This window comes from Salvelinus alpinus, chromosome 26, assembly GCF_045679555.1.
Source record: "Salvelinus alpinus chromosome 26, SLU_Salpinus.1, whole genome shotgun sequence".
NCBI lineage: Eukaryota > Metazoa > Chordata > Actinopteri > Salmoniformes > Salmonidae > Salvelinus > Salvelinus alpinus.
In genome coordinates, this window is record NC_092111.1 from 28,339,708 (window position 1) to 28,367,677 (window position 27,970).

The 27,970-nt window shown below is 43.4% G+C and overlaps 1 protein-coding gene across 2 annotated transcripts in view; it reads left to right on the forward strand.

The window, feature by feature from the left end:
- The window catches only part of adgrb2 (adhesion G protein-coupled receptor B2), a 511,200-nt gene that overhangs the window by 258,068 nt on the left and 225,162 nt on the right, over window positions 1-27,970 (forward strand). For both annotated transcript variants that reach the window (XM_071368561.1, XM_071368562.1), the window contains exons 3-4: window positions 17,874-17,960; window positions 20,357-20,542. In XM_071368561.1, the coding sequence (XP_071224662.1) occupies window positions 17,874-17,960; window positions 20,357-20,542 (273 nt within the window). The remainder of the gene's footprint in view (window positions 1-17,873; window positions 17,961-20,356; window positions 20,543-27,970) is intronic.

A 27,970-nucleotide genomic window follows, 5' to 3' on the forward strand; every position in this document is an offset into this window, starting at 1 on the left:
TGTAAAAAGCAAAACAAAGGATTGATTACTGTACTTCTGTATTTCCCTCAACTCTGTCTTGTGGATTTGGCCACAGGTTCTCATCCACATCACAATGGATGTTTTCATTAGCCAAACATCTTGGGAAGAATCTTCGGGCATGGTGAATCCAGGCCTGACACTGGTCTGCCGTGATGGCATTGCGTGCGTCATCCATGGCCTGGAGAAGGGTGGCTTGTTCGTGAGGGCGCCTATCATATACCTTCCACATCCATGTGGAGAAAAATTCCTCAATCGGGTTAAGGAAAGGAGAGTAATGGGGTAAGTACAGGGTGGTAAATTGTGGATGGGCCTGAATCCATGCTTGCACCATTTGAGCATGGTGGAACCTGACATTATCCCACACAATGACATAGGTCATGCCATCAGCTCTACAGACCTGATTTAACTCATCAAGGAAGGTTACATTCGAACAGCGAATCATGTGGCTGCCTGCAACTCAATATATAGAGTATATAGAGTAGAGAGCTTTAGATGTTGTTTGACGAAACATTAGAACAGGCAAGATGCGTAATCTAAGCAACTTTGACCGTGGTATGATTGTTGATGCCACACATGGTGATTCCAGCATCTCAGAAACAGCTAACTTCCTGGGATTTTTACGCACTACAGTCTCTAGAGTTTACAGAGAATGGTGTGATAAACAAAACACATTCAGTGAGCGGCAGTTCTGTGGGCAACAAAACCTTGTTAATGAGAGAGGTCAGAGGAGAATGTTCAGACTCATTCAAGCTAACAGAAAGTGTGTGTGTGTGAATAATTCAGGCTGTTGTGGTGGCAAAAGGGGGTCCTACCCAGTACTAGATAGGTGTACCTAATAAAGTGGCCAGTGTGTACAGTAATGTCAAATCTGAAAACATGGTCTGGAAAAGTGGTACATGGGACCATAGAAACAGTGTCTGATAAAGAATGATGATGAAATATTACATCCATAGATAATGTATTCCAATTGGTTCATGTTCCACGGTAATTGGTGTCAATGGATCTCGTTATCCTGAAACTTTCATGATCTAAACATAGAATATTGTTTGTCAGTTTCCATAAAACTCTGCATTAAGAGTAATGCAACAGTTACTTATCATTTTGAGCAGCTGTATCAATTGATAGTTAGATCACTGTAATGAAATGAATAGACAGTCATTTCAGATGTAATGTGTGAATTGCATTTTGAAATGGTAATACGTTGATGTTAAGTTGTGTCATTTTGAACAGGTGATTTTAGTTCAATGAACAAATGATCTTAGCTTTATGTGTATTGTATCCAAGCAATTGATCATTGGTTGTGAGTTTTGTGCGTGCGTGCGTGCGTGCGTGTGTGTGTCTGCGAAATGCAGTTTATAAAGCCAGTTTTATGAAATGTGCACAACCTTGAGTTTATCTAGACCAAAATGTGCACAACCTTGAGTTTATCTCGACCAGGTTTACCTCATTTAGCTCAGCCTGTAAGACCTGATTCAGTTTTACTCTCCATTTCGGACCGGCAGTGAAGGACAGATAATGTGTGTGCAACGGTGTAATGTTTTCTCAGCGTCTTCCCAACCAATCCTTTCCAATTGTGGCATGTACTGTATGTGTGTACTGTATGTGTGTACTGTATGTGTGTACTGTATGTGTGTACTGTATGTGTGTACTGTATGTGTGTACTGTATGTGTGTACTGTATGTGTGTACTGTATGTGTGTACTGTATGTGTGTACTGTATGTGTGTACTGTATGTGTGTACTGTATGTGTGTACTGCACACTGAGTGTAGAAAACATCAAGAACCTGCTCTTTCCTAGATACAGACTGACCAGGTTATGATCCTTTATTGATGTCATGATCCTTTATTGACATTAAATCCGCTTCAATCTGTGATGACCAAATGACCAATTCTCCCTCTATTGGCCTCATGAGTGGAATGTTATTAATCTTTTTAATCATTTCATTATATATTTTTGTTGTTGCTAATTTACGCAGATAATCTGATGTTTCTACGTCAAATGGTATTGTTATATTTCAGTCTTCTGTGATGTATAGAAAGTGTAATATTGGGATGCAAACTCAAAATGGAATACATTTCAACTCTTTGTCTGACATAGTACAGGTGTCTTCTTTTTTTAAGCCCATAACCATGTGTGTGAGGACTATTCTTTAGTTTCAAAGTAGATTCATTTAAGAAAACCAAGGAACACTCTGAATTAGCCCACTGCAGTAAAAGGTTATTGAGGAAGGATTTTTAAGCCTTGAGACAATTAAGACATGGATTGTGTATGTGTGTCATTCAGAGGGTGAATGGGCAAGACAACAGATGTAAGTGCCTTTGAACAAGAGAGAGAGAGAGAGAGAGAGAGAGAGAGAGAGAGAGAGAGAGAGAGAGAGAGAGAGAGAGAGAGAGAGAGAGAGAGAGAGAGAGAGAGAGAGAGAGAAGTATTGAGTGAAAGACAAGGCGGTGGAGCGTAGAGTAGCCCTTGTGTGTCCAGTGTGTTATCAAACAGTGCATTATGTCTGACAGTCTATCAGTCTCCTCTCTTCCAGATGGACTCTACAGAGTAAATGGACAGGGTGAGGCAGCTATAAGCTCAGATTTTATGCTTGGAGAAATAGCTGTCTGAGTACCAATATACACACTTACCCACACACACACACATGCTTGTACATCCGTACACACACACCCGTATACACACACGCACTTTGATGTTACACGCACACATACATACACACATCTTATACTGTACACACTCACAGAAGCCATAATTGGAGAGGACGGGTTGGAAAGATGTCATGAAAAACATTACATATTGTCAGCCGTCTGTCATGACAACCAGAAAGCCAGGAAGTTGTGTCATTATGGAGTCCCTGGTAGGTCTATAGTGAGTGTTTGTGGGTGTTTGTGTGAAAACACTGTACTCTCAACACACACACACACACACACACACACACACACACACACACACACACACACACACACACACACACACACACACACACACACACACACACACACACACACACACACACACACACACACACACACACACACACACACACACACACACACACACACACACACACACACACATACATACAAACACATACATACAAACACATACATGGACACATAAAAACATGTGCACAGTTGGGCACACACATGCAGTCACACATGTGCACATACGCAGGCACACTTTACTCTACAGGCCTAAATCCCAGCTGTATGTGCTCTATCTGGCTGTCTAACCCTGCCTGCCCCCCTGGCCTGGCTGTTAGACTCAATACACGTTTACTGGCATGATGTTCATTTATCAGGGCTATATGTGTGTGTGTGTGGGAGGGGGGGGGGGGGGGGGGGGGGCGTGTTCACATGCGTTTTTTGCCAGTGTCCTGGTGCTCTTGGCATTGTGAAGGGTGGCTAGAGGGATAGGCTAACATAAGCGGACTTTGTTTATTCTAATGTATAGACACTTCTGCACTCTATCTGCTGGATGCTTTGAAATAAGTAAGGGGGTGAGGGGGAGCACCAACATGCCAATCTAGAGGTTGCCGTATTTCCTTTATGTTTCAAATACTGTAAATGAATGTCTTGAATGGAAGAAGAAATGTACTCTATGTGAGAGAGAAAGAAGAGGTAGAGTGAGAGAAGAGGTAGAACGAGAGAAGAGGTAGAGTGAGAGAACAGGGAGAGTGAGAGAAGTGGGAGAGTGAGAGAAGAGGGAGAGTGAGAGAAGAGGTAGAGAGAGAGAAGATGGAGAGTGAGAGAGGGAGAGAGAAAAGAGCGAAAGAAAGAAGAGGGAGAGCGAGAGAGAGCGAGAGAGAGCGAGAAAGGGGAGAGTGAGAGAGGTACAGTAGAGCGAAAGAGAGAGAGAGAGTTGATGTTGTCCATTGAGACCTACATTATATTGCAGAACACTAAATACAATAGTAGGTGTTGTAAAGGTCAGTATGGATATTGATCAGACCTGTATTGTGTAGATGTAAATCCTCCTGTTACTGGATTATTCACTCGTAATACTGTTGGTTATGAAGGAGGAAGATAAAATTGTTACCTACTATAGCACTTGTAGAGAAAGATATGTAGAAATATGGTGCAAGAGGGGTATGGCCGGGGAGAAAGAGAGGGAAAGAGAGAGGGATGAAGGGTTAGACAGCTAGACAGAAAGGAAAAACACACAGATGAAGGGAAGATAAAGATAGAGTCGACATCACTCAGTGTGTGTGTGTGTGTGTGTGTGTGTGTGTGTGTGTGTGTGTGTGTGTGTGTGTGTGTGTGTGTGTGTGTGTGTGTGTGTGTGTGTGTGTGTGTGTGTGTGTGTGTGTGTGTGTGTGTGTGTCTCCTGAGATTACCCCTCTGTCCTGCTCCACTGACCCTCTGTCTGAAAGGAAGATGAAAGGGTAGAATGAACACAAACACACACTGCAACACCACCATACCTGCATATCTCTCAGCTCAACAGTACTTACTAACAAGACTGTGAATAGGAGACACGCAACATTGTAGGAGGTTTGATTGATTAATGTATTTATTGGGAGAAAAGATGTGCTAATTACAACCCAGGGGATAACATGTTAAAGAGAGAGAGAAGAAGAGAGAGAGGGAGAGAGGGGTTTTCTTGCAATGGTGAAGGTGTAAATTAAGCAGTGGGAAGCCTGAACAGTATATTTGACCTTTCAGCTAACATATACAATTTTATTCAAGCGGAAACCTAAGAAAATGTAAAAGAAATCTATCCAACCCAAAAAAAGGTGACCCACAAAAACTTAGCTCATGCCTTCACTATGGTGAAACACTAAAACATTACAGAAATACACGAAGTAAAAAATAAGGAACATCATGTCAGAAAACAGCTCACTGTGATTAAAGAACCCATACAATCAAATTGCTTCTGGTAAATTGCTACACACTAAACAAACAAGAACAGAGAACTTTCTATCCAAAATGGAGACGTCTGGATAAACTATAAGACGAGACCCAGATGCAGACACCGGAGGCAGATGGTTTGAGTCTTGATATTTATTAAACAATCCAAAAGGGGTAGGCAAGAGAATGGTCGTGGACAGGCAAAAGGTCAAAACCAGTTCAGAGTCCAGGAGGAACAGAGTGGCAGGCAGGCTCGAGGTCAGGGCAGGCAGAATGGTCAGGCAGGCTCGAGGTCAGGGCAGGCAGAATGGTCAGGCAGGCGGGTACGGAGTCCAGAAAACAGGCAAGGGTCAAAAACCAGGAGGACTAGCAAAAGAGAATAGAAGCAGGAGTACGGGAAAAACGCTGGTTGACTTGAACATACAAGACGAACTGGCACAGAGAATATACGGTATATACACCAGGGAAATAAGTGACACCTGGAAGGGGTGGAGACAATCACAAGACAGGTGAAACAGATCAAGGTGTGACATAAACCACTTTTCCAACTATTTCGGCCACATAACAAAGAACCAAGAACAAAAACATATACATGATAATTTACTAAACTTAGAATCAGCTATTAAAGACTACCAGAACCCACTGGATTCTCCAATTACCTTGAATGAGCTACAGGACAAAATACAAACTCGCCAACCCTAAAAGGCTTGTTGTGTTGATAATATACTAAACAAAATGATAAAATATACATACCACAAATTCAAATTGGCTATATTAAACTATTCAACAATATCCTCAGCTCTGGTATATCTTCCCCAATATTTGGAAGTAAGGTCTGGTCACCCCAATCCACAAAAGTGAAGACACATTTGACCATAATAATTAGTGGAATCTGGGTCAACCACAATCTCAGAAAAATCCTCTGCAATATCATCAACAGCAGACTCCAACATTTCCTCAGTGAAAACAATGTCCCAAGCAAATGCCAAATTGGCTTCTTACCAAAATACCGTATGGCAGACCATGTATACACCCTGCACACCCTTATTGACAAAAACAAAACAAAACAAAAGCAGTCTTCTCATGCTTTGTTGAAAAAAAGCTTTTGACTCAATTTGGCATGAGGGTCTGCTATACAAATTGGTGGAACGCGCTGTTGGGGAAAAAACATATGACATAAAATCAATGTACACAAACAACAAGTGTGCAGATAAATTTGGCAATAAACACACATTTATTTCCTCAGGGACGTGGGGTCAGACAAGGATGCAACTTGAGCCCCACACTCTTCAAAATATACACTGCATTAGGAAAGTATTCAAACCCCTTGACTCCACATTTTGTTAAATTACAGCCTTATTCTAAAATGGATTCAATTGTTTTTTCCCTCAACAATCTACTGTATACACAATACCCCATAATAACAAAGCAAAACAGGTGTTTAGTCATTTTAGCAAATGTATTAAAATGTGACATTTACATAAGTATTCAAACCCTTTACTCAGTACTTTGTTGAAGCACCTTTGGTTGTGATTACAGCCTAGGGTCTTTATGGCTATGACGCTACAACCTTGGCACACCTGTATTTGGTTGCAGATCCTCTCAAGTTATGTCAGGTGGGATGGGGAGCGTCACTGCACAACTATTTTCAGGTCTCTCCAAAGATGTTCGATTGGGTTCAAGTCCAGGCTCTGGCTGGGCCACTTAGTGACATTCAGAGACTTGTCCCAAAGCCAGTGGTGCGATGTCTTGGCTGTGTGCTTAGGGTCTTTGTCCTGTTGGAAGGTGAACCTCTGTTATTAGTAGGCATTATTAGTTGGCATTGTCTACAAATTGGTTGATGATGTCTTTGGAAACATTTGTCTTCCTCAATTTTTATTTTTATTTTTTAGCAAACATAGAATCCCGGCCTTTTCACATATGTTGATGGTGCTGGAGATGTTGAATTTAAAGTAGCGTTTTTTTTTTAAATATCCCTTTAAATTTCCATGTACTGAATAAAAATCTAAAGTTCAATGTGTTTCCATCGCATTTTCCACTCTACCGATAGTTTTGTCACATAAACTGCTGCGTATATTAGAAAATGTTCTTACTCTGTTCTTGGCACATGCGCTCTAGCCAACAGCAGGTAGAGTGAGGGTAGGCTGTGCATGTACACTCTTAGAAAAAAAGTGTTCCAAAAGAGTTCTTCAGCTGTTCCCATAGGAAAACCTTTTTTTAGTTCCAGGTAGAACCAGTTTTGGTTCAGGTAGACGCATGTAGAGCACTCTGTGGAAATGGTTCTAAAATCAGCAATAAAAGAAACGTCCTCTCACTGTAAACTGCGTTTATTTTCAGCAAACTTGACATGTGTAAATATTTGTATGAACATAATAAGATTCAACAACTGAGACAAACTGAACAAGTTCCACAGACATGTGACTAACAGAAATTGAATAATGTGTCCCTGAACAAATGGGGGGTCAAAATCAAATTAACAGTCAGTATCTGGTGTGGCCACCAGCTGCATTAAGTACTGCAGTGCATCTCCTCCTCATGGACTGCACCAGATTTGACAGTTCTTGCTGTGAGATGTTACCCCACTCTTCAACCAAGGCACCTGCAAGTTCCCGGACATTTCTGTGAGGAATGGCCTTAGCCCTCACCCTCCGATCCAACAGGTCCCAGACGTGCTCAATGGGATTGAGATCCAGGCTCTTCGCTGGCCATGGCAGAACACTAACATTACTGTCGGGCAAGAAATCATACCACGTATGAGCAGTATGGCTGGCTTAATTGTAATGATGGAGGGTCAAGTCAGGATGAGCCTGCAGGAAGGGTACCACATGAGGGAGGAGGATGTATTCCCTGTAATGCACAGCATTGAGATTGCCTGCAATGACAGCATCCGATGATGCTGTGACACACCACCCGAGACCATGACACCCTCCACCTCCAAATCGATCCCGCTCCAGAGTACAGGCCTCGGTGTAACGCTCATTCCTTCGACGATAAACGCGAATCTGACCATCACCCCTGGTGAGACAAAACCGCAACTCGTCAGTGAAGAGCACTTTTGGCCAGTCCTGTCTGGTCCAGCGATGGTAAGTTTGTGCCCATGAGCAACATTGTTGCCGGTGATGTATGGTGAGGACCTGCCTTACAACAGGCCTACAAGCCCTCAGTCCAGCCTCTCTCAGCTTATTGCGGACAGTCTGAGCACTGATGGCGGGATTGTGTGTTCCTGGTGTAACTCGGGCAGTTGTTGTCGCCATCCTGTACCTGTCCCGCAGGTGTGATGTTCGAATGTACCGATCCTGTGCAGGTGTTGTTACATGTGGTCTGCCACTGCAAGGACGATCAGCTGTCCGTCCTGTCTCCCTGTAGCGCTGTCTTAGGCGTCTCACAGTACCGACATTGCAATCTATTGCCCTGGCCACATCTGCAGCACTCATGCCTCCTTGCAGCATGCCTAAGGCACGTTCACGCAGATGAGCAGGGATCCTGGGCATCTTTCTTTTTGTGTTTTTCAGAGTCAGTAGAAAGGCCTCATAACTGTGACCTCCTACTCCTCCTCTGTTCTTCTGGTGATGTAGAGGTTAACTCAGGCCCTGTAGCCCCCAGTTCCACTCCTATTCTCCCGGTGCTATCATTTGTTGACTTCTGTAACCGTAAAAGCCTTGGTTTCATGCATGTTAACATCAGAAACCTCCTCCCTAAGTTTGTTTTATTCACTGCTTTAGCACACTCCGCCAACCCTGATGTCCTAGCCGTTTCTGAATCCTGGTTTAGGAAGGCCACCAAATTTTCTGACATTTCCATCTCCAACTACAACATTTTCTGCCAAGATAGAACTGCCAAAGGGGGTGGAGTTGCAATCTACTGCAGAGATAGCCTGCAGAGTTCTGTCATGCCATCCAGGTCTGTGCCAAAACAGTTCAAGCTTCTACTTTTAAAAATCCACCTTTCCAGAAATAAGTCTCTGAATTTTGCCACTTGTTATATACCCCCCTCAGCAATATGAGAATTAATTGCCCCCCATTTATTTTCAGAGTTTGTACTGTTAGATGACCTAAACTGTGATATGCTTAACACCCATCCTACAATCTAAGCTAGATGCACTCAATCTCACACAAATTATCAAGGAACCTACCAGGTACAACCCTAAATCCGTAAACACGGGCACCCTCATAGATATCATCCTGACCAACCTGCCCTCTAAATACACCTCTGCTGTCTTCAACCAGGATCTCAGCGACCACGACCACCCCTCATCACTGTCAAACGCTCCCTAAAACACTTCAGCGAGCAGGCCTTTCTAATCGACCTGGCCCGGGTATCCTGGAAGGATATTGACCTCATTCCGTCAGTAGAGGATACCTGGTTCTTCTTTAAAAGTGCTTTCCTCACCATCTTAAATAAGCATGCCCCATTCAAAAAAAATTGAACTAAGAACAGATATAGTCCTTGGTTCACTCCAGACTTGACTAACCTTGACCAGCACAAAAACATCCTGTGGCGTATTGCATTTGAATCGAATAACCCCCGCGATATGCAACTGATCAGGGAGGTTAGGAACCAATATGCACAGGCAGTTAGGAAAGCAAAGGCTAGCTTTTTCAAACCGAAATTTGCATCCTGTAGCACAAACTCCAAAAAGTTATGTGACACTGTAAAGTCCATGGAGAATAAGAGCACCTCCTCCCAGCTGCCCACTGCACTGAGGCTAGGAAACACTGTCACCACCGATAAATCTACGATAATCGAGAATTTCAATAAGCATTTTTCTACTGCTGGCCATGCTTTCCACCTGGCTACCCCTACCCCGGTCAACAGCTCTGCACCCCCCACAGCAACTTGGCCAAGCCTCCCCCATTTCTCCTTCACCCAAATCCAGATAGCTGATGTTCTGAAAGAGATGCAAAATCTGGACCCCTACAAATCAGCTGGGCTAGACAATCTGGACTCTCTCTTTCTAAAATTATCCCCCGCAATTGTTACAACCCCTATTACTAGCCTGTTCAACCTCTCTTTCGTATTGTCTGAGATCCCTAAAGATTGGAAAGCTGCCGCGGTCATCCCACTCTTCAAAGGGGGAGACACTCTAGACCCGAACTGTTACAGACCTATATCTATCCTACCCTGCCTTTCTAAAGTCTTTGAAAGCCAAGTTAACAAACAGATAACCGACCATTTCCAATCTCACCGGACCTTCTCCGCTATGCAACCTGGTTTCCGAGCTGGTCATGGGTGCACCTCAGCCATGCTCAAGGTCCTAAACAATTTCATAACCGCCATCGATAAAAGACAATACTGTGCAGCTGTCTTCATCGAACTGGCCAAGGCTTTCGACTGTCAATCACCGCATTCTTATCGGCAGACTCAACAGCCTTGGTTTCTCAAATGACTGCCTCGCCTGGTTCACCAACTACTTCTCAGATAGAGTTCAGTGTGTAAAATCGGAGGGCCTGTTGTCCGGACCTCAGGCAGTCTCTATGGGGGTGCCACAGGGTTCAATTCTCAGGCCGACTCTTTTCTCTGTAACATCAATGATGTAGCTCTTGCTGCTGGTGATTCTCTGATCCATCTCTAAGCAGACGACACCATTCTGTATACTTCTTGCCCTTCTTTGGACACTGTGTTAACAAACCTCCAGACGAGCTTCAATGCCATACAACACTCGTTCTGTGGCCTCCAACTGCTCTTAAATGCAAGTAAAACTAAATGCATGCTCTTCAACTGATTGCTGCCTTCACCCGCCCGCCCACCTAGCATCACTACTCTGGACGGTTCTGACTTAGAATGTGTGGACAACTACAAATAGCTAGGTGTCTGGTTAGACTGTAAACTCTCCTTCCAGACTCACATTAAGCATCTCCAATCCAAAATGTTATCTAGAATCGGCTTCCTATATTGCAACAAAGCATCCTTCACTCATGCTGTCAAACATAACCTCGTAAAACTGACTATCCTACCGATCCTTGACTTCGGCAAGGTCATTTACAAAATAGCCTCCAACACTCTACTCATCAAATTGGATGTAGTCTATCACAGTGCCATCCGTTTTGTCACCAAATTCCCATATACTACCCACCACTGCGACCGGTATGCTCTTGTTGGCCCTCGCTTCATATTTGTCGCCAAACCCACTGGCTCCAGGTCATCTATAAGTCTTTGCTCGGTAAAGCCCCGCCTTATCTCAGCTCACTGGTCACCAAGGCAGCACCCACCATAGCATGCACTCCAGCAGGTATATTTCACTGGTCATCCCCAAAGCCAACTCCCCCTTTGGCCGCCTTTCCTTCTAGTTCTCTGCTGCCAATGACTGGAATGAATTGCAAAAATCACTGAAGCTGGAGACTCATATCTCCTTCACTAACTTTAAGCATCAACTGTCAGAGCAGCTTACCGATCATTGCACCTGTACACAGCCCATCTGTAAATAGCCCACCCAACTACCTCATCCCCATATTGTTATTTAGTGTTTTGCTCCTTTACACCCCAATATCTATACTTGCATATTCATCTTCTGCACATCTATCACTCCAGTGTTTAATTGCTAAATTGTAATTATTTTGCCACTCTGGCCTATTTTTTGCCTTACCTTCCTAATCTTACTACATTTGCAAACACTGTATATAGATTTTTTTATTGTGTTATTGACTGTATATTTGTTAATCCCATGTGTAACTCTGTGTTGTTTGTGTCTTACTGCTTTGTTTTATCTTGGCCAGGTTGCAGTTGTAAATGAGAACTTGTTCTCAACTGGCCTTCCTGGTTAAATAAAGGTGAAATAAAAAGTAAAAAAATGTCTTAACGACCATTCCACAGGTGCATGTTCATGAATTGATTATGGTTCATTGAACAAGCATGGGAAACAATGAACACCCTTCACAATGAAGATCTGTGAAGTTATTTGGATTTTTATGAATTATCTTTGAAAGACAGGGTCCTGAAAAAGGGACGTTTCTTTTTTTGCTGAGTTAACATAGAACTCAAAAGGGATGGTCTATCTGAAACCAAAAGGGATCTACCTGGAACTAAAAATGGTTCTTGAAAAAGGGTTCTCCTATGGGGACAATCGAATAACGCTTTTAGGTTCTAGATAGCACCTTTTTTTCTATGAGTGTAGGCTGGTTTGCATAATGAGATTATTATAAATACGTTAGAGAATATTTGTATTTGTCAAACAGCAGTCAAACATTGATCATCATGTCACCAGAATAAGACCCTCAATATTTTTGGGGAAAGGGACATCAATCTCATGACCTTGCAATTTCACCATCCAATGAAGTTCATCATAACTTATTTCATCTGTAGCCGAATAAACTGCATGCTTTACCGACAAGTCGTAGTGGGAGGGACACAACATGACATTGCGTGACTCCAAGTTAACTTTTCTATGACGTTATTATATCAATATTTGGGCATAAAAGCGTTTATGCACAGACATTTATCGCATAATTAGTTTTACAGACACAAAAAGACCCCACCTTGTCTAGCGCATTTTGTTATGTCGACATTTGGAAAGTTTACCAACAAATTGTCTGTTTCCATGCTGCCTGTCGTAACATGTTTTATCCGACGTACTTAACGCGCATTAAAAAAGTTGGATGGAAACCCAAAAACACTAAAATAATAGTGTTCCAGATCTGGCTAAAAATAATTACATTTAGTTATTAAAGAACCCCTTGCAATCTATGGTTGTGAGGTCTGGGGTCCACTCACCAACCAAGAAGTTATTAAATTGGACAAACACAAGATTGAAACGCTGCATTCAGAATCCTGCAAAAATATACTCTGTGTACAATGCAAACATTGCATGCAGAGCAGAATTACTATACCTGGACTATACCTGCTAGTTGTTAGGAAAAGAAAAGAGCTGTTAAATTCTATAACCACCTGAAAGCAAGCGATGCCCACACATTCTCCCACAAAGCTCTCACCTACAGAGACAGATGAACCTAGAGAAGAGTCCCCTCAGCCAGATGGTTTTGGGGCTCTTTTCACAAACACATACAGACCCGAGGACAGCAACACAATTAGACCCAACCAAATTATAAGAAAGCAGAAAGATAACTAGTTGACACACTGGAAAGAATCAACCAAAAGCAAATTGGAGTGATATCTGTCCCTAAACAAAGAGTACACCGTGGCAGAATACCTGACTACTGTGACTGACCCACAATTAAGAAAATCCATGACTATGTACAGACTCAGCAAGCATAGCCATTGTATTGAGAAAGTTTTCCATAGGAAGACCTGGTTCTCAAGAGAAGACAGGATATGTGCCCACTGTCCACAAAATGAGGTGGAAACTGATCTGCACTTCTTAACATCCTACAAAATGTATGACCACATTAGAGACCCATATTTCCCACAGATCACACTGACCCATGAAGAATTTTAAAACAAGTCAAACATTTATAAACTCCCATATCTGTTAGTTTAAATACTGCAATGTGCCACTGTAACAGTATAACTTTAGTCCGTCCCGACCCGGGCGCTAACCAGGGACCCTCTGCACACATCAACAACAGTCACCCACGAAGCATCGTTACCCATCGCTCCACAAAAGCCGCGGCCCTTGCAGAGCAAGGGGAACCACTACTTCAAGGTCTCAAAGCGAGTGACGTAACCGATTGAAACGCTATTAGCGTCGCACCACCGCTAACTAGCTAGCCATTTCACATCCGTTACACCACCACAGCAGCAAGATGTTTGACCTGTTGCCACAAAAATGAGCAACCAGTGGAGAACAAACTACATTGTAAATACCATCGGTTTACATAGCTGATAATATAACACTTGAAATGTCTCTTTCTTTAACCTTTTGGAGTGCAATGTTTACTGTTAATGTCTTATAGTTTTTGTTGATTATGTTTGAAAAATAATCTTACTTTTGTTTATTAAACATTCAGTGACATACTCAGTGCATTTTCCCCATGCCATTAAAGCCCTAGGAATTGAATTGTGAGAGAGAGACAGAGAGACAGAGGGAGAGAGAGAGAGAGAGAGAGAGAGAGAGAGAGAGAGAGAGAGAGAGAGAGAGAGAGAGAGAGAGAGAGAGAGAGAGAGAGAGAAAAAAATAATGTTGGTTTTCCTGACACTGTTATTGTGTTTTCCGTGACAGCCGAAATTAGCGGGTTGGTGGCGACTGGCGTTTGAATTATCATAACCCTATTAGCACAATCCCCAGGGAGACGTGTGATTGTGTGTGTTTTTCCTGAGATGACCACTCTGTCCTGCTCCACTGACCCTCTGTCTGAAAGGAAGATGAAAGGGTAGAATGAACACAAACACACACTGCAACACCACCATACCTGCATATCTCTCAGCTCAACAGCACTTACTAACAAGACTGTGAATAGGCGGCACGCAACATTGTAGGAGGTTTGATTGATTAATGTATTTATTGGGAGAAAAGATGTGCTAATTACAACCCAGAGGATAACATGTTAAAGAGATTCCACTTGTTTCCAACGTGGTCCCCGATGAGCGACAGGGAGGAAGAGAGAGAGAAGAAAGAGCAACATTTTCCTGACACTGTTTTTGTCTTTTCCGTGACAGCCTAAATTAGAGGTTTGGTGGCGACAGGCGTTTGAGCTATCATAACCGTATTAACACAGTCCCCAGGGGACGCGTGTGTGTGTGTACGTGTGTGTACGTGTGTACGTGTGTGTGTGTGTGTGTTTGTGAGTGATTGAGTGAGTGAGTGAGTGAGTGAGTGAGTGAGTGAGTGAGTGAGTGAGTGAGTGAGTGAGTGAGTGAGTGAGTGAGTGAGTGAGTGAGTGACTGAGTGAGTGAGTGAGTGAGTGTGCAGCCCAGGGGAAATCCTTCCTAATCACACCCATTTGACAGCCACACATGGGGTGTTCCTTAGAGCTCACCCCACCTCCCTGCATATCTGGAGATGGATGCTCTAACTAACAATCCACTCACTGTCACTTCCAAGTGCCAATTGTCAACTACATGTCAGTCCACTGTTCTCTGTACTGTAGCTACTGTTTTGACACGTTTGGTTAAAGTAAGAACCAGAACCAACCTAGAATATTATACTTTTTCCCTGTTTATATGATCTGTTTTTGATTCCAAGCACCCTTTTGATTTGTCTACACAATAATAATTTTAGTTAAGCACCTTTAATGTGATTAATGTTGTCCTACTGTTAAGATAGAGGATTGAGCAGCCAAGTTAGTTAGTGTGCAACTAACAGCAACAGTTGAGGTTCAGGTGCAAAAATAGTTGGTATTTATTGACAGTGCAGGTGATGATGAGAACTCAATCCAGAGGTTATTTAAAAATGTACTCATTATAAAACATTATGAAAAATAGCAGCCAAAATTACGTAGATAAAATAAACCGGAATGGTCAATATCAATATTACTTGACTCAAGGACAAAAGGCAAAAGGCCCTATAATTGACACTGACAATATATTCAAGTCACACAGCTGAAGATAACTGGCAGAGCTCTTTACAGCAGGAAAATACTCCTGCATCAACAAGAGATGTGAATGATTGTGTGGATTATAATTAATGGACATTTTTGTAGGGGTTGATACATTTTTTGTTAGGGCAAATAAAGTCTGAAATATTTAAGTGGAAATTACAAGCTTTTTTAATCCTTGAATACACTACAGGTTTGCATTTCCTGCTGTGCAGATTGAAGAGCATGGGTATCCTAAAGACCTACACTTATCTGGCATTAAACATTAACACCTTTAACCAGGTAGGTTCAATTCTTAAAAAGATTGCGCCGTTTAAAAAAATAAAAACGTAGCTCAGGACCTGAAGCAAAGATATGCATATTTTTGATAACATTTGAAAGGAAACACTGAAGTTTGTGGAAATGTGAAATTAATGTAGGAGAATATAACACATTAGATCTGGTAAAATACAATACAAAGAAAAAAATATGAGGTTTTTTTGTTTGTTTTATGTTCCATCATCTTTGAAATGCAAGAGAAAGGCCACAATGTATTATTACATTTTAGGCGCAATTTAGATGTTGGCCACTAGTTGGCAGCGGTGTATGTGCAAATTCTTAGACTAATGAACCATTACATTTCTTTTCAAAATGTTGTATCAAGTCTGCCCAAATGTGCCTAATTGGTTTATTAATACATTTTCAAGTTCATAACTGTGCACTCTCCTCAAACAATAGCATGGTATTATTTCACTGTAATAGCTACTGTAAATTGGACAGTGCAGTTAGACTAACAATAATTTAAGCTTTCTGCCCATATCAGATATGTCTATGTCCTGAGAAATGACAACCACATGCTAATCACATTAGAGTACGTTAGCTCAACCGTCCCGCAGGGGGGGGGACCGATCCTATAGAGGTTAACTCCTACCCTAACCTTAACCTTAACCCTTACCTTAACCATTTTACGAATCAACTTCAATTGGGTAAAGTCAGAGTTGGGACATCCCAAAGATTCCTGATTGCAAGGACCGTGGCGAAAGCTGCGAACTTCACCGGTGCGTGGTCATCTGGTAGTAGGAGCTAGCTCATGGCGGTGGGAAGGAAGTTGACAGGTTAGCAATACCAAACCAAAGAAAGACAATTAGTAAACATTTCTAAATTAATAGTATGATTACCAGACTCTGGTGTTTGTTCCTTTACATGTACAATATTTGAGGACTAGTGAAAGCATAGGATAGTAAGCAAGAATTTGTCGGTTTGTGTAGGGAGAAATGGAGGGAAATGTCCATCATGTGAATATAGCTCACAGGCACATCATCACACCTATGCCTTCATATTTTGTCATGTTTGTTTTAATTGTTGATAATGCCATTTAAAGAATGTAGGCTATTCCTGATTGGCGATAGTTCCATTTAAAGAATGTAGGCTATTCCTGATTGATGATAGTTCCCCTTAAATAATGTAGGCTATTCCTGATTGATGATAGTTCCCCTTAAATAATGTAGACTATTCCTGATTAATGATAGTTCCCCTTAAATAATGTAGGCTATCCCTGATTAATGATAGTTCCGCTTAAATAATGTAGGCTATTCCTGATTAATGATAGTTCCCCTTAAATAATGTAGGCTATCCCTGATTAATGATAGTTCCATTTAAATAATTGAGGCTATCCCTGATTAATGATAGTTCCATTTAAATAATGTAGGCTATTCCTGATTAATGATAGTTCCGCTTAAATAATGTAGGCTATTCCTGATTAATGATAGTTCCCCTTAAATAATGTAGGCTATCCCTGATTAATGATAGTTCCATTTAAATAATGTAGGCTTTTCCTGATTAATGATAGTTCCCCTTAAATAATGTAGGCTATTCCTGATTAATGATAGTTCCACAACCTTTTACTGTCATATAGATACTACGATTCAAATTGATCATCTCAGGAACATTTCTGGCGCAAACTAGGCCTGTGTGCCTGTGTTCCTCCGTTCATGTGTTCCTTTGTGTGTGCGTCCACAGGTGTGTGTGTGTGTCTCTTTCTGGATATGTGCTATAAGACCTCCTTAATAAACCATGTAAGCTTGGGAACTGAACTGAAATAGAAATGTAATATGGTTTTCTGACATTTGGGGATGTGTTTTACTATTGCTGGTTATCCTGAAGCAGCAGCTTTCTCAGGAGAGACAGTGTGTGTGTGTGTGTGTATCTGTGTGTGTGTATCTGTGTGTGTGTATCTGTGTGTGTGTGTGTGTGTGTGTGTGTGTGTGTGTGTGTGTGTGTGTGTGTGTGTGTGTGTGTGTGCGTGCGTGTGTGTGTGCGTGCGTGCGTGCGTGCGCGTGTGGCAATTCAGAGAGAACTTCAGTGTTTTCTTGTCTGAGTTTTTGTTCTTTGTTTCTAATGTAGCCCATTACTTAATGGGCTACATTAGATGTTCATGTGTCCATTATTCCTAGCTTTGTTTATCTCATACATTTTTTCTGAGAAATGGTAGACAACTTCAAATAGCGGTTTCCATCACTGTACAATGCTATGACATAACAGTATGCCATACCACAGTTACTTATATGTATATGTTCTGTCCTCTCTCTCTATCCAGATCCCTACTCAGACGATGATGACCTGAAGGTGAAGACACAGAGACCCAGATCAGCAGACCAGCCAGGTGTGTTTCAGGCACAGACAGGTGAGTCGTGATGTGTGTGTGTGTGTGTGTGTGTGTGTGTGTGTGTGTGTGTGTGTGTGTGTGTGTGTGTGTGTGTGTGTGTGTGTGTGTGTGTGTGTGTGTGTGTGTGTGTGTGTGTGTGTGTGTGTGTGTGTGTGTGTGTGTGTGTGTGTGTGTGTGAGAGAGAGAGAGAGATAGTGTGTGAGACTGCGGCTGGAAGTATACATGTGATGTAATGGAAAAAGAAGTTAGGACTAATCTGTTATATAATTGTATAAAATATGGTACAAAAATATATATATTTTTTACAGAAATAAAAAAAACACATGAAGCCACGCACACGCACACACACACACAAACACACAGCCACGGCCTCCTTGGCCCCCACCTCTGCCATAAGGATACCCCACTGGGGGGAACCCTTGGCACTGCCTCTCCTGTTCTCATCCCTGTCTCCTCCTCTCCTTCTCCTCATCCCCTCCCCCCCTCTCATCCCTGGGGCTCCTGTGATGAGCTTAAGTCCTGACTCACCACATGTAAATTAAGATGTAATGCGATTAACGGACGTGCAATTAATTTGATTTAACCGTGCGCTGTTTGATGATGCCCCCCTCCAAGGACTTGATTTATGTAAACAGGGGATAAAGGGGAGAAAGAGAGGTAGGAATGAGAGAGAGAGGGAGAGCGAGAGAGAGAGAGAGAGTGAGAGGGATAATACCAGTCCCAAAAATGCATAATTGCTCCTGTGGTGATGCTTGTGAAATTCCCTACTGCTGGTGTCCTTGTGCACCTTCCTCGGTGGAAGGAGAGCGGTAGAGAGAAGGATTTAGGAGTAAGAGTGTAAGAGGAAAGATGAGAGTGAGAGAGGAGAGAGGAGAGTGAGAGGTTTGGGGTGAGAGAGGGTTGAGAGTGAGATGGGCAGAGTGAGTCATCTTATAAAAGATAAAAGCAGGAGAAGAAAGAGGGGCCAAGGGTCATGAATACATACATTTTCCCCATATCACCCCTCCTTTTTCTCTTATTTTCCCCCTCTCCTTCTCTCCTCCTCTCCCTCCTCTTCCCTCTCCTCCTCTCCTCCTTCTCTCTCTCCCTCCTCTTCCATCTCCCCCTCTCCTCCTCTCCTCTTCTCCTCCTCTCCTCCTCTCCCTCCTCTTCCCTCTCCCCCTCTCCTCCTCTCCTCTTCTCCTCCTTTCCTTCTCTCCTCCTCTCCCTCCTCTTCCCTCTCCTCCTCTACTCCTCTCCCTCCTCTTCCCTCTCCTCCTCTCCTCCTCTTCTCTCTCCCTCCTCTTCCCTCTCCTCCTCTACTCCTCTCCCTCCTCTTCTCTCTCCTCCTCTCCTCCTCTTCTCTCTCCCTCCTCTTCCCTCTCCCTCCTCTTCCCTCTCCCCCTCTACTCCTCTCCCTCCCCTTCCTTCTCCTCCTTTCCTCCTCTCGTCTTCTCCTCCTCTCCTCCTCTCCTCCTCTCCTCATCTCCTTCTCTCCTCCTCTCCCTCCTCTTCCCTCTCCCTCCTCTTCCCTCTCCTCCTCTTCCCTCTCCCTCCTCTTCCCTCTCCTCCTCTTCCCTCTCCCTCCTCTTCCCTCTCCTCCTCTCCTTCTCTCCTCCTCTCCTTCTCTCCTCCTCTCCCTCCTCTTCCCTCTCCTCCTCTTCCCTCTCCCTCCTCTTCCCTCTCCTCCTCTCCACCTCTTCTCTCTCCCTCCTCTTCCCTCTCCCCCTCTCCTCCTCTTCTCTCTCCCTCCTCTTCCCTCTCCCCCTCTCCTCTTCTCCTCCGCTCCTCCTCTCCTCCTCTCCCTCCTCTTCCTTCTCCTCCTCTCCTCTTCTCCTCCTATCCCCCTCTCCCCTCTCCCTCCTCCTTCCTCTCCCCCTCTCCTCCTCTCCCTCCTCTCCTCCCTTCTCCATCAAGGGCACTCGTCAGTGAAGATTGTACCCATTTTCACTGCTGTCCCTTTCATTTAGCCTCTTACATTTGACATGCAACCCCTTCAAAACACCCAACCCCCCCCCCCCATGGGCCCGAAAGTAGCACTATAAAGGGAAGTTGGTGTCATTTGGGACACAAACCATATTATATTAATGCTCATGAATACTATCTAAATCCTCATGAATATTACCTAAAGGCTCATGAATACCAGACCACAGGTTCCATGCCTATAAAGATGATGAATATTACTGTGAAGTAATAGGGATTGAGTAGACCAAATATACCTTATTCATCCCTTTCTTTCTCTACCTCTCCCTTCTCAAGTCACATCATTGAAGTTAGATTTATAGACATGAAAAGACACTTCTCTCTCCTTCTCTTCCCCTCCAGTCTTTATTCCACCCCTTGTCTCACTCTCACCACTTCATCTTTCAACTCTTCCATCTTTAATAATCCCCCTCTCTTTCTCTCTCTCTCTCTCGCTCTCTCTCTCTCTCCAGGTGACCCTGCGGCGGAGGAGTGGTCTCAGTGGAGTGTGTGTTCGTTAACATGTGGTCAGGGTTGGCAGGTGAGGACGCGCTCTTGTGTGTCCTCTCCCTACGGCACCCTGTGTAGCGGCGCCCTGAGAGAGACACGTATGTGTAACAATACCGCCACCTGCCCCGGTGACCCGGCACTGAGCTCAGGTAGGCATGACATGAACATACACACTTGCACACACACACTTGCACACGCTGCAAAGACCACAGGTACTGTACAGTACCGAACACATAAACATTTCATAACCACTGTATGATCACAGCTGTAAACTTCACTGAGACTGCATGAGACTGCACAGCTGGTACACATATTCACCCTACTATAGCTAGTTCCCCCACTGTGGAACCTGGCACTGACTGTCTGTACACTAATTCTATTCTTCAGTTCATGGGATGTGTGTGTTGTGTTTGGTGTGTGTGTGTGTGTGTGTGTGTGTGTGTGTGTGTGTGTGTGTGTGTGTGTGTGTGTGTGTGTGTGTGTGTGTGTGTGTGTGTGTGTGTGTGTGTGTGTGTGTGTGTGTGTGTGTGTGTGTGTGTGTGTGTGTGTGTGTGTGTCTGTGTCTGTGTTTGTGTGTATATCTTTGTATGTGTGTATGTCTCTGTGTGCGTGTGTGTGAAGTATTTACGGCACACACACAATGCGACAGTTTTTGCTGATGCACTTCTTGAGAGAGAATACAGAGGAAAATGCTACAACATTTCCCTGTCAGTGCATATGCTAATCTTGTTCTTATGCAAATGTTAGAATGTGATTTGTTTGGCTAAGTGGCTTATTTTCCATCCAGCGCCAATATGAGTCCCCTCAGCTGATCCTTTGATGAGAGATTGGTTGCTGTGTTGCGTTTTGTTCATTATTTCATTATTTCAATTTTTATTTCATTTTTTCCTGCCCTTCTCTCAGATGTGATTTTCTTCCCGCCGTGGCTTCGGGGGGTTACGGTGGATTGGGTAAGGCGGGCGGGCAGGCGTGAAGCGGGTGGATGAGAAGGAACGCTAATCAATGTGGATGGTGACCATGGGGGATGTTAGGGGCGACTGGCGGCACAGTGTTTCCATTGACTGTTTCCTGTGATGCGTCGGGGATGGAGGGAGAGACTCCACGCTTTATATGGTTTATTCATCTATTTACCTCTCTAATCACACCGTGTGGATGTACACACACCGACGGGAGGGGTCCCGACAGGTTCCAAAAAACACACACACCAACATATTTCCACTGCCTGCGAGCACGGAATATGCATTCATGATTTGAACAGCAGCTCACACGCGCACGTATGTATGAACGTGCACACACACACACACACACACACACACACACACACACACACACACACACACACACACACACACACACACACACACACACACACACACACACACACACACACACACACACACACACACACACACACACACACACACACACACACACCATATTCCTTACTCATCAGTGCTACATGATCTCTCCATATGTGACGTTAATGGAAGGCAGTGAATTATTAATGTGTAGGTCAATGTAATTCACTAGAAACGTGTTCACATAGCAACAAGGGACAGTTGCTCTACATGCATCCTTTCAGTCACACACAGCTACATTAGATCACAAATGGTCACACACACACACACAGATATACACATGCACACACATAGTGTAGTATTTGAATCGTTGTTGAATAATGTAGTCCCTCGGCTTTCACTGTAAACAATTCATCATGTTATTCATGTCATTCTCCATGTGCGTCCCCTGATTCAATTGACAAACACACACACACGGAAAGAGACAGACACACACACAGAAAGAGAGAGAGAGACTTACACACACACACACACAGAAAGAGAGAGACACACATACACACAGAAAGAGAGAGAGAGAGACACACACACACACACACAGAAGGAAAAAGACACACACACACACAGAAAGAGAGAGACACACACACAGAGAGACACACACACAGAAAGAGAGAGACACACACACACACAGAAAGATACACACACACACATGCACACATGCACATCCAATAATACATTACTTGAAATAGAGCTGATTACACCATATCAAAATGCATCCCAAAACGTTTTTATACCAAAAGACACACTAAATATACAAAAGTATGTGGACACTCCTTCAAATTAGTGGATTTGGCTATTTCAGCCACACCCGTTGCTGATTTGATTTGACAGGTGTATAAAATCGAGCACACAGCCATGCAATCTCCATAGACAAACATTGGCAGTGGAATGGCCGTACTGAAGAGCTCAGTGACTTCAACGTGGCACCGTCATAGGAGGCCACCTTTCCAACAAGTCAGTTCCTCAAATTTCTGCCCTGCTAGAGCTGCCCCAGTCAAGTGTAAGTGCTGTTATTGTAAGGTGGAAACATCTAGGAGCAACAACGGCTCAGACGCGAAGTGGTAGGCCACACAGGCTTACAGAATGGGACTGCCGAGTGCTGAAGCGTGTAGAGCGTAAAAATCATTTGCCCTCAGTTACAACACTCACTACCGAGTTCAAACTGCCTCTGGAAACAATGTCAGCACAAGAACTGTTCGTCCTAAGCCGAAGATCACCATGCGTAATGGCAAGCTTTGGCTGGAGTGGTGTAAAGCTCTCAGCCATTGGACTCTGGAGCAGTGGAATCACGTTATCTGGAGTGATGAATCATGCTTCACCATCTGGCAGTCCGACGGACGAATCTAGGTTTGATGCCAGGAGACCGCTACCTGCCCGAATGTGATCAATGTTCCTGGCTAGTGGGGTAGATCGGGCTAGGCCCCTTAGTTCCAGTGAAGGGAAATCTTAATGCTTCAGCATACTATGACATTCCAGACCATTCTGTGTTTCCAACTTTGTGGCAACAGATTGGGGAAGGCCCTTTCCTGTTTCAGCATGACATTGCCCCTGTGCACAAAGTAAGTTCCATACAGAAATGGTTTATCGAGATTGGTGTTGAAGAACTTGACTGGCCTGCACAGAGCCTTGATCTCAACCCCATCGAACAGCTTTGGGATGAATTGGAACTCGTACTGCGAGCCAGGCCTCACCGATGTTCTTCTGGCTGAATGGAAGCAAGTCCCCGCAGCATTGTTCCAACAACTATGGGAACGCTATCCCAGAAGAGTGGAGGCTGTTATAGCAGCAAAGGGGGGACCAACTCCATATTAATGGCCATGATTTTGGAATGAGATGTTCAACGATCAGGTGTCCACATACTTTTGGTAATGTAGTGTATATCATTTTATAAATGAGTAGAGGGAACGACCGTGTACAGTATTGACTGTGTGGTCAGTATACTAGTCCTTGAGCTAGGGACTTGATCGTTTGAGAGAAAGGGAACTTATGTTTGTTTGTGTGTGTGTGTTTATTTGTGTGTGTGTGTTTGTGTTTGTGTGTGTGTGTGTGTGTGTGTGTGTGTGTGTGTGTGTGTGTGTGTGTGTGTGTGTGTGTGTGTGTGTGTGTGTGTGTGTGTGTGTGTGTGTGTGTGTGTGTGTGCGTGTGTGTGTGTGTACACATGGTTGTGTGCATGTGTGTGGGACTGTGTGAAGTGCCGCCTGGTGTCTCAAGTTGTCCAAGTTGCCATTGATCGTTGTCATGGCGGTGGCTTAGCAAAGGTCTGTGTGTCTGTCTGCATGTGTGTGTTGTTCTTTGGTAAACATATTTCTTCGTATTCCCTGGGCTCTTTGCATTGTCTGTTTAATTTCTCTAATATGACCTTTGGCCTCTTTCTCGTAGCCTTGGTTGCGTGCTCTCTGGGCTCATTTGCAAATGCATAAAAAGGCTCTGGTATATTGTGCCAGAGAAACACATCAGGCTATAAGTGTGTGTCATAGGAGGTTGGTGGCACCTTAATGTGGGAGGACAGGCTCATGGTAATGGCTGAAGCAGAATAAGTGGAAAGGTATCGACAACATCGAACATATGGTTTGCATGTGTTTGATGTCATTCCATTTGCTCAATTCCAGACATTATTATGAGCCGTCCTCCCCTGAGAAGCCTCCACTGGTGTGTGTGTTCACTCCTGATGCTTTTTACTGTGTGTCTCAAACTCCTGCTCCCTTCCTGCACTACTGTTTCCACACAGTCTCTGTGGGTATGTGGCACTGGTAGTAAGTAACGCTCTACATGGGGATTGTCACTGGATACTCTGTCACTTATTCACTCATTCCTTGTCTTGCAAGATGATCAATGTTCCAGGCTAATGGGATAGATTCTCCCTCTGACCAGTAGGTGGTGCTACACCCCAGTGTTTTAACCCTCACTATACCCCAGTGTTTTAACCCTCACAATACCCCAGTGTTTTAAAGCTAGCTACACCCCAGTGTTTTAACCCTCACTATACCCCAGTGTTTTAAAGCTAGCTACACCCCAGTGTTTTAACCCTCACTACACCGCAGTGTTTTAACCCTCACTACACCGCAGTGTTTTAAACCTCACTATACCCCAGTGTTTTAACCCTCACTATACTGCAGTGTTTTAACCCTAACTACACTGCAGTGTTTTAACCCTCACTACACCCCAGTGTTTTAACCCTCACTACACCCTAGTGTTTTAATACTCACTATACCCCAGTGTTTTAAAGCGAGCTGCACCGCAGTGTTTTAACCCTCACTACACCGCAGTGTTTTAACCATCACTACACCCCAGTGTTTTAACCCTCACTACACCGCAGTGTTTTAACCCTCACTACATCCCAGTGTTTTAATCCTCACTACACTGCAGTGTTTTAACCCTCACTACACCGCAGTGTTTTAACCCTCACTACACCCCAGTGTTTTAACCCTCACTACATCCCAGTGTTTTAACCCTCACTACACACCAGTGTTTTAACCCTCACTACACACCAGTGTTTTAACCCTCACTACACCCCAGTGTTTTAACCCTCACTACACACCAGTGTTTAACCCTCGCTACACCCCAGTGTTTTAACCCTCACTACACCCCAGTGTTTTAACCCTCACTACACCCCAGTGTTTTAACCCTCACTACACCCCAGTGTTTTAACCCTCACTACACCCCAGTGTTTTAACCCTCACTACACACCAGTGTTTAACCCTCGCTACACCCCAGTGTTTTAACCCTCACTACACCCCAGTGTTTTAACCCTCACTACACCCCAGTGTTTTAACCCTCACTACAACCCAGTGTTTTAACCCTCACTACATCCCAGTGTTTTAACCCTCACTACACCCCATTGTTTTAACCCTCACTACACACCAGTGTTTAACCCTCACTACACCCCAGTGTTTTAACCCTCACTACATCCCAGTGTTTTAACCCTCACTACACTCCAGTGTTTTAACCCTCACTACATCCCAGTGTTTTAACCCTCACTACACCCCAGTGATATAACCCTCTCTACCCTCTCTGTTATGGTGTGTGTGTGTGTGTGTGTGTGTGTGTGTGTGTGTGTGTGTGTGTGTGTGTGTGTGTGTGTGTGTGTGTGTGTGTGTGTGTGTGTGTGTGTGTGTGTGTGTGTATACATGTGAGTGTGTGTGTGTGTGTGTGTGTGTGTGTGTGTGTGTGTGTGTGTGTGTGTGTGTGTGTGTGTGTGTGTGTGTGTGTGTGTGTGTGTGTGTGTGTGTGTGTGTGTGTGTGTGTGTGTGTGTGCGTGCGTGCGTGTTTGTGTGTGTGCATGTGCATTTGCATGTGTCTGGGTCCAGTGCATTCAGAAAGTATTCTTACCCTTGACTTATTTCACATTTTGTTGTGTTACAGCATGAATTCAAAATGATTTAAATGAATAAAAAAGTCACCCATCATCACACAATACCCCGTAATGACAAAATGAAAACATGTATTGGCACATTAATTGAAATAAATAAAATAGAACCCTGAGTGAAAACATGTTAGAATCACCTTTTGGCAGCAATTAAAGCTGTGAGTCTTTCTGGGTAAGTCTCTAAGAGCTTTCCACATCTGGATTGTACAATATTTGCATGTTATTATTTCAAGAATTCTTCAAGCTCTGTTAATTTGATTGTTGATCATTGCTTGACAGCCATTTTCAAGTCTTGCCATAGATTTACAAACCAATTTAAGTCCAACTGTAACTCGGCCACTCAGGAACATTCAATGTAATCTTGGAACGCAACTCTAGTGTAGATTTGGCCTTTTGTTTTAGGTTATTGTCCTGCTGAAAGGTTAATTTGTCTCCCAGTGTCTGTTGGAAAGCAGACTGAACCAGGTTATTTTACCTCTATGCTGTTTATTTTTATACTGAAAGTGTCCCGATGTAAAGCATGCCCATAACAGGAGGACAGCAACCACCATGCATGAAAAACTGAAGAGTGTTACTCAGTGATGTCTTGGATTAATCATACATTAAACTCTGTAACTATTTTAATGTCACCATTGGCCTCATGGTGAAATCCCTGAGAGGTTTCCTTCCTTTCCGGCAACTGAGTTAGGAAGGACGCCTGTATCTTTGTAGTGACTGAGTAGTATTGATACACCATCCAAAGTGTAATGAATACCTTCACCCTGCTTAATTTTCTTCCCCAACCAATACATCTACCCATCTACCAATACATGTAGGTACCCTTCTTTAAGAGGCATTGGAAAACCTCCCTGGTGTATGTGGTTAAATCTGTGTTTGAACTGCTCAACTGAGGGACCTTACAGATAATTGTATGTGTGGGGTACAGAGATGAGGTAGTCATTCAAAAATTATGTTAAACACTATTATTACACGCAGAGTGAGCATGCAACTTATTATTAAGCACATTTTCAGTCCTGAACGTTTTATTTTTATATCGAGGCAAGTCAGTTAAAAACAAATTCTTATTTACAATGAAGACCTACCCCGGCCAAACCCTAACCCGGATGACGCTGGGCCAATTGTGTGCCGCCCTATGGGACTTACAATCATGGCTGGTTTTGAAACAGCCTGGAATCCAACCAGGATCTGTAGTGATGCCTCTAGCACTGAGATGCATTGCCTTAGACCGCTGTGCCACTCGGGAGCCCCATAACCTATTTAGGTTTGCCATAACAAAAGGTTTGAATGCTTATTGACTGAAGACATTTTAACTTTTCATATTTAATTATTTTGTCACCATTTCTAAAAACATATTTCCAGTTTGACATTATGTGGTATTGTGTTTAAGCCAGTGACATAAAATCTAAATGTAATCCATTTTAAATTCAAGCTGTAACACAACAAAATTTAGAAAAAATCAAGGGGTGTAAATTATTTCTGAAGGCAGTGTATCTCACTGTGATTTTTACCACCTACCCATTTACCCAACAATGACATCCATCCTCCACAGATGTTTGGTGGCCTATCAGTCTGACAGAACTTGGATGCCTTTTTCTGTCTGTTCAGTTTATAATGCACCAGTCATATCGCTCTCCTTCATTTCTCTGCCTCTGTCTATCTCTCTCTTTCCTGTCTCTTTCCTGTAATCCTTACCTCCAATCCCCTCTATTCTACCTTCACTCTTAGAAGAAAAGGTGCTATCTAGAACCTAAAATGGTTCTTCGACTTTCCCCATAGGGTAACCCTTTGAAGAAACCTTTTGGTACCAGGTAGAACCCTTTTTGGTTTCATGTAAAACCCTTTCAGTACTCATCTCT